General features: G+C 30.3%; 1 protein-coding gene across 1 annotated transcript in view; it reads left to right on the forward strand.

The window, feature by feature from the left end:
* LOC140452340 (lachesin-like) overlaps nt 1–12,865 on the forward strand; it is a 985,903-nt gene that overhangs the window by 364,654 nt on the left and 608,384 nt on the right. The window contains exon 3 of the mRNA XM_072546526.1: nt 9,551–9,663. Within this exon, the coding sequence (XP_072402627.1) occupies nt 9,551–9,663 (113 nt within the window). The remainder of the gene's footprint in view (nt 1–9,550; nt 9,664–12,865) is intronic.

Here is a 12,865-nt window from a genome sequence, read left to right on the forward strand (position 1 = left end):
TAATTGAACAAGAACTACATCAGATGGGTATAAACTCCGTCTCAAAAATGACTTTTCTAAGAGTAGGTATGCCTGAAAGCGAATACAATCATGTCTTGAGTTTTAGAAGGCAAATATTTATTACACCTTTAGACAATATATATATTCCCGATCCTTTCATTATCTCTTATGATAATACCAATTATCGTTTATACCTTTCTATAGAAGGATTTAACTGTACAAAATGCAAGACTATTGGTCATCAGGAAGCTGAATGGTCTAACCAAGCAAACCCCACTACTTCTAATGTACACTCAGAAACTTCTCAAAACATATTACCTACAGTAAATACATCTAATAACCAAACAGAACTACAAAGTTCTGACAAAGCTAATTCATCCACTGCTAGTGCACACCCAGAAACTTTTCAAAACACATTAATTACAATAAAATCCTCTAATAACCAAACAGAACAAATTATGGAAACTGACAATAACCTGACAGGATCCATAAGTAATAGAAGTGAAACATCTTCCTTAAAAACTCCAACATCATCAACCTCAAACAACATCAGAAATTCTACTCGAGTAGAAATAACACCAAATCCAATTAATACAAACGTCCCTAATCAACTAAAAGGTTCATCTCATTTTCTTCAGACACTAACGAAAATACCCCACAGACCGATTCACAGATATTTACTTCTCCTGTAGTAAGCAAACCAAAAAAAGTCAAAAAAGTCAACCAGAAATTCCCGCGAAGAACTTTTACTTTCACTAGAGTCAATTAAAGACAAAATAGAAAACAGATTACCACCGTTTATCCTAAATTATAATGAAATATGTGACTTTTTAGAAAATACAATATATGCCAAACACCCTGAAATAATTTCAAAAGATTACTCGAATGAACGAATTACCGAGTTAATTGAGATACTTAATTTTGTTCACGCTTATACCCACAATTCATAATTAAAAAATAATATAACTAGATTAAAAAAGAAACTAAAGCCCAATAATATCTCTTCCACAGAAGAAACAGATGAACAATTATCTCAGGCAGAATTCTAACATGTCCAATTCTTTTATTTTACAGTGGAATCTTAATGGGTTTTATATTCATTTGGAACAGTTAAAACTATTAATAAATGAATTATGCCTAAAGATCTTATGTCTTCAAGAAACTCATTTTAAACAAGTTAATATAAATCTTTGAAATTATCAATGTTTTCCAAAAAACAGAGTAGCACAACAGGCCAGTGGCGGAGTAGCTATCTTCATGCTCTAACCCACTGACTGTGAAACACATCCTGTTTGATTGTCCTCAATTCAAGGAAAAAAGAAGATCCCACGGATTCACAGATGATGATCTCAAGACAGTTCTCACCAAAAAAATTTCGACATTGTTAAGCTATTTAAAAGACATCAAGTTATTCAATTTTATTTAATGTAATATTTCATGTATTTGTTATATCCACCAATAACCCTGCGCGGTTGATGTGGTTTTGTGTTTAAATAAAAAAAAACTTATTATTTACTTAAAATATAGTGTAAAGGTTGTAAATGACAGGCCCTTAAAATTAAGTAAAACAATTTTGCAAGGGCCTTAGATACAATTATGTTAAAAAATTCCCAGGCACTGTTAAATTTGAGATATTCTATTTCCTGGCTTCAATTAACTCTATATCCCCCTTTTTTTTCTCTAAATCTCTTCAATATTTTTTTTGCTACATACCCTGCAACATAGGTTACAGTACACCTTCCCACCTTTGTTCGGTTAACAGTTGAAACTGACACAGGAAGTGAAATGTTCACTTCAGGTGCCAAAGGTGTACAACCTGGTAATACTTCACCTGGTAAAAAAAAACGTAAGGTATCTAATGCTCCCTCACTAACATCATTTTCACAATTGCTTTCAGGTGAATGGAAAGACATAAAATTATTTATAACCAAAGCTTTGAAGATAGTTATAGCATCTGACACACTTACCAAACGATATGTAACTCTATAACTTCTATTAGACCGAAAAAAATTTCTAACATATCTTGCTGAAATACTCTTAACAGTAAGTAATTATTACTGGTTTTTAATATTCTTTTCTTTAAATACAAAAATCCACGAATGGTAAAAATCAAATTTTTTAAAGCGGGTACAGAAACTTTCTGTTTCCTTTTATCAAAAAATTTCATTTTGTTTAAAATAGTTAAAGAGCTTTTCCAGAATTGTTCATGGTTGGATGTCAATGTAATACCACCTTTCAAAAGTTTGCTTACAGGAGCAGTTTTCTGACTGAAATTCAAGGAATCAAAAAGTTTATCTAAAAATACAACTATACGACCTGTTCCTGCCACTTCACTAGTCAGGTTTACTTCAGCTTCTAAAGTGAAATTTATAAATAAATTAGATTATTAATATATTTATATATTTATTATATATTAATATATTTATTAAAAGATATTCATCTTTTTTATTTTACCACTTAATACATGTTCATCTGTCAATTTTGGGCAAATTCTTATGAGCTCCAAAGCATCAAGATGGTAACATTGCTCTATGTGGTCTCATTTAGGTATACCTTTCTTTTCATGAAGCTCTTCTTTACCAATAACAAGAAATCCAAAATCTTTATATTCTTGTCCTAATCTTAAATATTCTGTCTTAGATTTCTGGATTAATTTAAGTTAATTGTTGCTGCATTTGGTCTTCCTTAGTCAGATACTGTAGCTGCAACAGTAAAACCAATATTTTGTAATTCTTTGATTATATTAATTATCAATGTTTTTAATCTTTGACTTTTTGTAGCTCCATCACTAAATGTGTAGCAAATTGGCTGCTTCCATTGTCTATATATTCCTTTAATAATATACATATTTATGTAGTTTGCAAAATTTGGGCAATCCTCAGTACCATATTATTGTAACCCCTCAATTTTATCTTCTTTTTGGTTGTATTGTATATTTGTTGACAAAAACATCTCATCAAATATTAACAAACAGTTCCGGTCCTTTAGTGTCATTTTTTGGACATTCTTATATAACATTTTAAACATTATTTCATTCATTCCATGATATAATTTAATTTTATTTAATGGATTTGTTAAAGTTCTTTTAGATGGCAAAGAAAAATTTTGTGAGAGTAATTTGTGCCCTTTTCCACTGCCTTTAAATAGCGTTAGAGCCAGGACCTGCTTATTTGCTGTAAATTTTTTTTCCTCCAATTTTTGTTGTTGGGTGCGAATTTGAGATAAAATAAATTTATATGTTAAAGGATTTACTTGTACAACCAATTTTCTAAATGGTACGGGTTTTGATAAACATTTAGCAGCTTCTAATTATTCTTGGTAACTTGATAATCTATGTGGCAACTTATGAATTTTATTACTAGATTCGATGATTTTTGTATATATTTTCTTTTTCTTTGGTGTTAAGTACTGCTTTCTTGATACGGCTAAACTTTTTAAAATGCTTCAGATTGGACCTCTGGCTTGCTTAGGTATGTGAAAATCTAGAATAAAGCATTAATTAATATGAAAATGTAATATTATCAAATCAAATTTAAAACATTTTTATATATTACCATGAATTTCAAAAAATTTCCTTTTAGGAGTTTCTGCAGTATCTGTTTCACTCTGAAAATCTGAAATTTAAGTACAATTATAATATTTTTACAAAACATACAATTTCTTACTTATTTTTTTATGGAAAAAACAACTTGCTAACTATTTAGTCTTTTTAAAACAGTTCTTGTATCAGCATCTAAGTACTCTTTATATACTTCCTCAAACCATACATAAGTAATATTGGCACTTTTTACAACAAACCTGATGTTATGATGTTATAGTTATGATATGTAATTATTTCAACATTTTAACTTGTCTTTACTTGTCTGGAAGACCTGAAGATGACCAAAAAATTGTAGTGGTCAAAACTGGTCCTCCTAAGCTTGTGAGTCAGTCCAATATTTATTAACTGACATGTGCAACCACTACATTATTTAAATATCTTGACTAAAGTAATTACTATTTAAATGGGAATAAGCCACAATTAAAGGTTAAAGTACGTTTATTGACGTTTCAATTGAAACGTCAATAAACGTCCTTTAACCTTAAATTGTGGCTTATTCCCATTTAAATAGTAATTACTTTAAAATGCCACAAGAAAATAGCTTCAGAACAAAATATCTTGACCTTTCAGATCATAATCAGAAATAAATCCAAATAATGTGTTGCCAGAAGACCCATCAATATCTATAATATTGAAATACTTTTATATATACATCTTATTATACAATTGACTTGTATTAAAAATATGGCCCTTCGTGGTAACTCCTCTGTGACCAACTCTCACTTTATCTTTAAAATGTCTAGAGCAAATACGAAAATTGTTGTAAACAGTAAGTGGTGCAGAATTGTTTAACCTTTGTCTTTTAATAACTTTCAACCATTCCGAAAACGTGTCCATTTCATTTTTCGGATTTTGAAAACGAAATCGACTGCTTGTGTAGTCGGTACAACCAGGAACACAAGATTTTTTACCTTTTATTATGTTTTGTTCCATTTCAACGATGGTAAAACACTGTTCTCCCTCTTATTTTTACACTTTAAGATGATAATAACAAATACAAAACTCAATTTGCAATGGCGTCCTAATCTAAATAACATTCCGCCACCGCACATGCGTCTCCCGCTATGTCATAACCCCACCTAACGTGACTTTACTAACGACTGGGCCCATGCAAATCCTGTCCCCACTTGTGCTATTCCACTTACACTACTGTTTGTAGTATATACTCTGGGGCTCATCTAGCTCAGTTTTTCAGGTATGACAACGTCTTATCTTAGAAATAAATCTGAAAAATGAGTTTGTCTAGGAAAAGTAAGATATATTAACTAATGGTATTTATTATAAATAAATAAATATAAAATTGAAATTTTCTCATTAAATCAAAATGAAACAAAAACCAATATTGGCTATAACTTTACATAAAAGATTTTTAAATAATACTTATGGCTTCTGATGTTCTCCTCAAGTAGTAGTAGACAGAATTCGTTAGTTGCTGATGTAGCTGAATCTAGATACTTTCATATTTGTATCTTCAGATGGCCATTGAGTTCTGAATAGCAGCTGCAGTTGTTATTGCATGTTCGACCATGTGTAAAGTCTATAACGAAGCTCAGGAAGTTCTACCCATGTGATTTCGATATGTCCTATCGAAAGGAGGACGAGAAAAATTATTAAGACCGAAAAACTAAAATAATAAACCTCGTGTTATCAACTGCATAGACTTTAAAATATTTCCTTGCTATATAAAAATTCAAAATATTTACAATATTAATAAATACCAAAAAACAAATTGGCAAGAATAAAATGAATATAATAATTATTAGATGAATTAGTTAAATTATATTAACGGTACTAACTACATAAATGGTTTGAAAAGAAGCACGTGGGTTGAGGTTAGATATAACCATGTCTTTTTATAGATGAAGGATATTTACAAAAAATTATTCCCTATTTCGAAGTACAGCTGGCATGACAGAAGCCAAAGTGTAGCCAACTGACAGATATAGTTTTTCTACTGAAGTGTTGCATGAAAAATTTATATATGGTCCATCTTATTATACATTTCAATGCTAATAACAGTAACGAAGACAGTGTAAGTAAAAAAAGACAAGGCGACTACCAAAAGGGAACTACAGAGCATCTTTGTTATTAATTAACCTATAGCGACATACGAGGTATGATAAGGCACTATGGATAAAAATAGATTTAACATAATACAAATTTTGATTTATTGACTTAAAGAAGACAGCACAATATAAACATATGATCAAATCCTAGCATGCGACATAGCAAATAAGAATATATTAATAAAGAAAAAACAAACAGGGCGACTACTAAAAGGGCACCACACAGTACCTTCAGTAATAATTAACGTATACCAACTAACGAGATATCTTAGGGCATTAAAAATACAAATAGATTTACTATAGGACAAATTTTGATTTATTGTATACTCTATATGTATGTGTTTATTCATATAATGATATTTTTTGACTTAAAAACGTCTTTGTAGGGTGTGTTTATTTTTGATACACGCAGTTCACCTAGACGACTCTTCATAATGTCATTACCCATAGCCTATATGTATTGAAATTTATACACATTATTTATGTACTTTATTAAGAAAAAAAAACATAAGCAAACATCTAAACAAATCATTGTAAATATACATTATGTATTTTAAAAAAACAAATGTTAGAAATAATTTTTTTCTTCTCTACATTAAGTAGGTACCAGTACACTTAGTGTTGCACTGTCTGGAATTCTTAGATGCATGTGTCAATGTGCTCTAACATATAACACATCGTCCTCTTTTGTCATATTCTTCCAGTCTATGGTGTGTTTGTTCAGGTTTTGTCACATTATTGTCTTTGCAAATGGCAGTCAATAATTCTTCACGAAATTGTGTTACATCCATTTTTTTTGTTCAAAGCTTTGTTGTACAGAATTAAAGCATTCACTGCGGCTGTATTTGTCAGTAACTCTATTCCCAGTTTCCGATACCGTTTTATAGAACGTCTGATAGGATTACTGTAGGAAGCTTTTTGATCAGAGACGTCAATGTAAGATTTAACAGAATTATATTCTACTATTGTAGACGGTTTTCTTTTTATTCCTGATTTTGTATGAACGTCAACCATTTCTGGACAAGATTTGTAATCAAAAATGTTACCTTGTTATCAATTAAATAAATATTGTTATAATTTAGTTCGTATGCCAAACTGAGACTAGTATAAAAATTGTCCGCAACCAAAGTTATTCCTGAGTGTAGAAAATATTGCATTAATTCCATGACCACTAGGGATGCCAGTGATTGTTCCTTTGGTCTTTTTTGCTTTTCTCCATAAATTTTTGCGTGATATGTGTAACCGCCTTTTCCGTAAAGTTTGAAAACTTTTACGCCATATTTATTACGTTTGCCAGTTATGTACTGTAAAAATGACAAACGTTCTCTAAAGGGAATCATCGATTCATCAATGCAAACGTATTTGCCTTGTACCAAAGCAGATTGAAAACTTCTATTGAACGCCTGAAACAATGGTTCAACTTTGAACAATCTGCTTCCTTCAGGACAAGCTTCATTATCTGAAAAATGAAAGCAAACCAGAAGAGCCTTAAATTTACACCTCGACATGTTTTTCGTCTTGTACATTGAGCAATGATGGATAAAATTAGTGCTCCAGTAATCTCGTAGTCGTGGTTTTGTATTCAAACCCATCCATATAAAAATTCTTAAAAATTTTAATATTTTTTTTCTGTTAGTATCATTCCAGTTAGTGAGATATGAATGTGTCTTGACGTTTTTACGATTTATAGCATCAATAATTTTTTGTTCTGCATATCGATTTGTTTCCTGCACTAAAATATCGAGTATCTCATCTGTTAGGAGCAGTCTATAAAATGTTAAAGGTGTATCATTTTCCCTACTTTCTACAACTGTACCAAAAGAAGTATTTTAATATATAACGTCAAATGTTTTCAAATTTCCATCAACATTGTTCCATATAACATTTGCCTGTAAATTCCCTATATGAGGATTTACCATATCTATATTATTTAGATCTTTAATTTCAGATTCACTATAACTTATTTGCAAATTCAACTGTTCATCTCTAATTCTAGGTTGACTTGTAACATTATCATCCTAAAATATTTCAAAATTAGATACAACATTTGAAATTTATACGTAACTATAAACTTACCTTAAGTGTTTCCACTTTCTACCGTTTTGTTTGTGGTTCACAATCTGAAGAGTATTCACTGTTATCGGAAATATCGGTGTATAATGGATCGGCATCTGAATCATTAAATTCGCAATCACTTATTTCGCTAAAATTTTCAGCCAGATGCTCAAGTTCGTGTAAAGAAAGGTACATTATTAGTTACCAAGGTTAGACATTGTATATAAATAAACCCGACTACAATAAAGGTCTAACAGTAACTGGTATGCCACTCGACAATTTCGTTTCTCCAAATTTTATCTACAATGTTGCTGATTTTAGTATGCTGTTTTACCGAACTAATATTGAAAATTTAATACCACAGCCTAGAGGAATGACAATACACGTATAAATACACATCTGCGTTCGGACCACATACATCGTCGCTTGAATGCGTTCTACTCTTGTGTATCAAATTCATACACATAGGCTCAGGCAGAGTACCTGTTGTGTATTATGTATGATACACATAGGTGTCAAAGTGTTAAAGAAGGCCTCTGGCTGAATACGAAATTAAAACTAATCAAATGAAAGAGTAGGATATACCGAATATATTCAGATAAAAAAAAACAAACAAAGAGACTACCAAAAGAGCACTACACATTACACATAATCTTTGTTATGAATTGTAACAGAATAGTAACAGAAGTACACCAGATTATACTTTATATTCAGTTGGTTTATATGCAAAAAGTTTAATATTTTAAAAATTTAATGACTGATTGCAGATGACAATTGATTGGATCCCCTGTCACATAAGTTTTATTAAAAAGTCCTTTGTAAAAGCTATATAATTAAAATTGCCCTTTAGCGCTACATCACAGAACGTTTTAGGACGTTCAGTGTAATATTACCATAGGACGTTCAGTGTAATATTGCCATACATGGTAATATTACACTGATGATGAAATTTTTAGTCCGAAACTTTTTTGTTATGTAGCCTGAAACGTTATTTTTAATTATACACCATATAAAGAATTTTTTAATAAAATTTTTGTGTAAAGTTCTCCTGGTAATACAATTGCAGTACCTGGAATTCTATGTTTGCGAATCTCTACATTGTAATTATTGCCACTCCGACTCCATTTTTAGTTTTAGACGCGTCTGTATAGTATACTGTGTAATCGGAATGAGGATTAATTTGATAATAGAAGTGTTGTATGATAAGATTAGGGTCGTTGCTATTTTTTTGGAATTTTCACAAAAATTTTTATAACTCCGGTTATAACAATCGGATCAACGTTAACTATTTTCTTAATTATTAAAAAAAAAAAACAATTTTCATGTGGGTTTAATTAAATATCTCTAATAGTTTAGTAGATAAAATAATTTAAACAATTAATTGTTAATAACAAATTAGCGGATGGATTTTAAACCTGATACCCTCTAGAATCTAATCTAGCACCAAAAAACATAAAAAACGTCAAGGAATCCAGGGGACATAAAAGTGGATACTCAACCCCCTTGGCTCCTGGACTATATAGGAAGTGTTTAAAATGCAAATAATTCACAAAATCTGTCGACTGTTGCCTGGTGTAATTTTTTTTGAACAAATCATTTTTTTTTAATTTGTGGTATAATTCACATAATTTAAATTAAGCAACTTTTAAATATTTGGTGATAATTTTTTGTGATGACTAGTTTATATTTAAATATAACGTCTAAATTTAAACATGTAGCAACTTCTAAAATAAAACATAAACTTTTCTCGGTTCTTCCTTAAATTGTTAACTAGTATTATATGGCACAAGATATAAAAAGAATCTATAAGATTGAATGTTTGTTTCAGATGTGGTCTCCTCTTTTGAACCGGATTTCCTGTACCCTCTGGAGAATTTGACAGTAGCACAGGGCCGTGACGCAACCTTTACATGTGTCGTCAACAATCTGGGGGGATATAGGGTGAGTGGGGATCTCACCACTGCAAGGGTGTGTATTTTTTATATCTCATATTTATGCACCGATGGCAGACTTGAGTTGGGTGCAAGTGATGGGTCCATTTTTAAAGGTCTTTAAGAACATTCTCGGGATACAGTTTTGAGTTGGAAACTAATTATGTATTCAAGTGAATTAGAATATAAATACACTTGCGACGGGCATTAACTGATTGAATTCGCATATATTAATAGCCATTTATTATAAAATCTTTAAAATTAAACAAACACGCAATTAAATGACAGTAATAATAAAATGTGAATCATAATACCATATGTTAATTATCCCTAATCATCCCTTCGGAACATAAGTCCTACATGGACAGTTAAAATAAAAAACAATATAATGTGCATGAATTGTATCGACTTTCATGAAGAATTTCACTGTTAACAGAGACAAAATGTAAACTATTTTGATTCAATACAGAATACATATGACGAAGAGAAAGACCTGATAAACAATAAATCTTATTAAAGGTTAAAGTAAACGTTAAAAGAGAGAGGCTTTTTTATATGAGCTTTGTTTTTTATATTCATTAGATCATCTTCGTCCATTTAACGCTTTTATCATTAAAATCGAACAACTATCATAGAAGATGCAATATAGTGTCGTATTAGCATTGACTTTTTAGCTGTTTTTATCTTAACATAATCTTTACACCCCCCTTTCATTTAACGTGCTACATGTAGCAGTCTGACTAATAGAAACGATGATATGTTGTAATACCGTTTCGGCAATGTCTTTGTGTCTATTTTTTATCTTGACGTATTCATTATCTTCTCACCTTTCGTTTGACGCCTCATACGTTGCAATCGGATCAATAGCAACAAAGACACGATATAGTGCCATTAAGCCCGTGGAATTATGAATATTAAAATGGTCTCCAATGGTCCGAGAATTTATTCTAGGATTTTCTACTAGTGCTGTTAATACATTTATTTCATATTAATTTTCTAAATTTCTATGTACCTCAGCAATATTGTTTGTACAGCTACAATTAGAAATCACAGTCCCAGTATTTTCAAAATTTTCTAAAATCCCTTGAACTATTGAATGAGTTGGAATTGGTCTATTGGGATATCTTACGCGAAATAAAGAACTGACACTTCGCGCACTATTGCCTGAACAAAACATTTTTATTGTTGCTACTTTCTAAACAACTGAAATCTGAATCAAAAAATAAAAATTTTGGCAATTGAAATATTGTCAAATATCAGAGACATCAATATGACCAAACACGTCATACACATTCTTACACTGCGTGTGGTCTGACTTTTAGGGGTGGCCTGAAAAATGAATTATATTTTTATAAAATTTTGGAATACGTTTAATTCGTAGAACAATTTTAACATTTGTTTTCGATTCAGATTTCAGTTCTCTACAAATAGTTTCCCATGACTTTTGGTGGAAAATATTTAGGGAAGCAGGAATTCAACAATTTGGAATTTCCCATTGAGTTTCCTGTTGCCCGTTTGACGATCCACCACCCTGTATAATTAAACAAAAAAAATAACATATCGGTTATTCCAGAAGGGACTGATAATGGATTCACAATTAATAAAGACATGGAACAGGAATACTATTGAATATACAATATTTGTTTTAACATTGTTCAAAATTTATTTACAATAACTTGTGTTAAATTATTTTTCCCCATACAGGACTCTTGAGTAACACGTTATTTTTGTCCTAGTAATACCTGCCCTTTCGAAAAGTAATTAATATACAAGACTTTTAAAAATTGACTCGTTTCAGTGCTGAACTCAGATTCTGCAAATGCACCGGCACCACAGAGCACTGCACTCTGCACTGCACCATCAGCACAAGCACGTCATGAATGGAGCACAATTGCACCGGGAAAAATCAACTAAGTCTATCAATACCCAAAATAGAATTAATATTTCACCTTACACGGTTGTTTTCTTCCTGCAAATATCGATTACTTATTATATAGTATTGAAAATAAGCTCTATTTAAAATACTATTTAGAAATTCGTTATTATCTATATTGTAATATTTTAAAAATATTAATTCATAACTATGTGTATTATTGTAAGTAAAAACGTTTATTGTTATCTTGTGTGTTTATACATTCTGACACACAAGCCTCTAATAATTTTATCACCAATTTGGAAATATTAAGTAGTATTAGAACTGAATTGTTTGCTCCAAAAGTAAGTAGAACATTAGAAAGGCCAATTGGACTTTATGTACAACCTCGGTTAAAAATATTTTTAATAGCGTTTACTAAATGGACAACTTATCTGATAAATACAGCTTTTTAATACATAGTGTAAATCATGTAGCACAAGTTGAATAGCATTATTTATGGGGTTAAGCCACAGTAATTATTCGTTGTGATTGTGATGAATCACATTTTTAAATAACTAATGATTCACGTTTCGATTTTCACTCCATAAATCGTTCTTCCATAAAAAGTGGTACAGTAGTCGGTGCTGTAGACTAGCGCGAAGCTTCATACTGTGTTTCTGTCTTAATTAAATTTTTAAAAATATTGTCAGTTTTAACATTTTGTATACCTAAGGGCCACCCCCGCGTTAGGTACACAAATGGGCTCTTCCGCCACAACTGTGTTAATATGAAAATTTTTATTATGAAATTATTATTTATTATAAAATTATATTTATATGAAATTATGAAAATATAAGTAAATATAATTTGACAGTAAATTTAATTATTATATAAACTGAATAAGATGTTTTAAAATAACAAGTTATATTAAAGAAAGTGGAACTGTAGACAATGCTGTAGACTAGCGTGGAGCTTCATACTATGTTTTCTGTAATTTAAAAATTTAAATAATATATTTAGTATTAAATAAAGTAATTTTATTATTTGCTTATTTTTTATATTTTAAACAAATTCAACAAATTATAATGTTTGTTCCTAACGCCACCTGCTAACGTATTAACAAAGCACACGTTGTGTACTTATGAAAAATCTATCAAATTATGACCAAATATTAATAATCAAATAAAAATATTATTAATTTGATATTAAATTTAATTATTATATAAACTGAATATGTTTAAAAATAATAATTCTGTTTATATGAAATTATTTTAAGGAATTATCTTACATCTCCCAACGTAAAAAAATGAAAAAATGTGAGAGAGCGTTTTCTTTTATTTCCCATCTGGCCATTTTT

The sequence above is a fragment of the Diabrotica undecimpunctata genome, chromosome 10 (assembly GCF_040954645.1).
Source record: "Diabrotica undecimpunctata isolate CICGRU chromosome 10, icDiaUnde3, whole genome shotgun sequence".
Taxonomy (NCBI): Eukaryota; Metazoa; Arthropoda; class Insecta; order Coleoptera; family Chrysomelidae; genus Diabrotica; species Diabrotica undecimpunctata.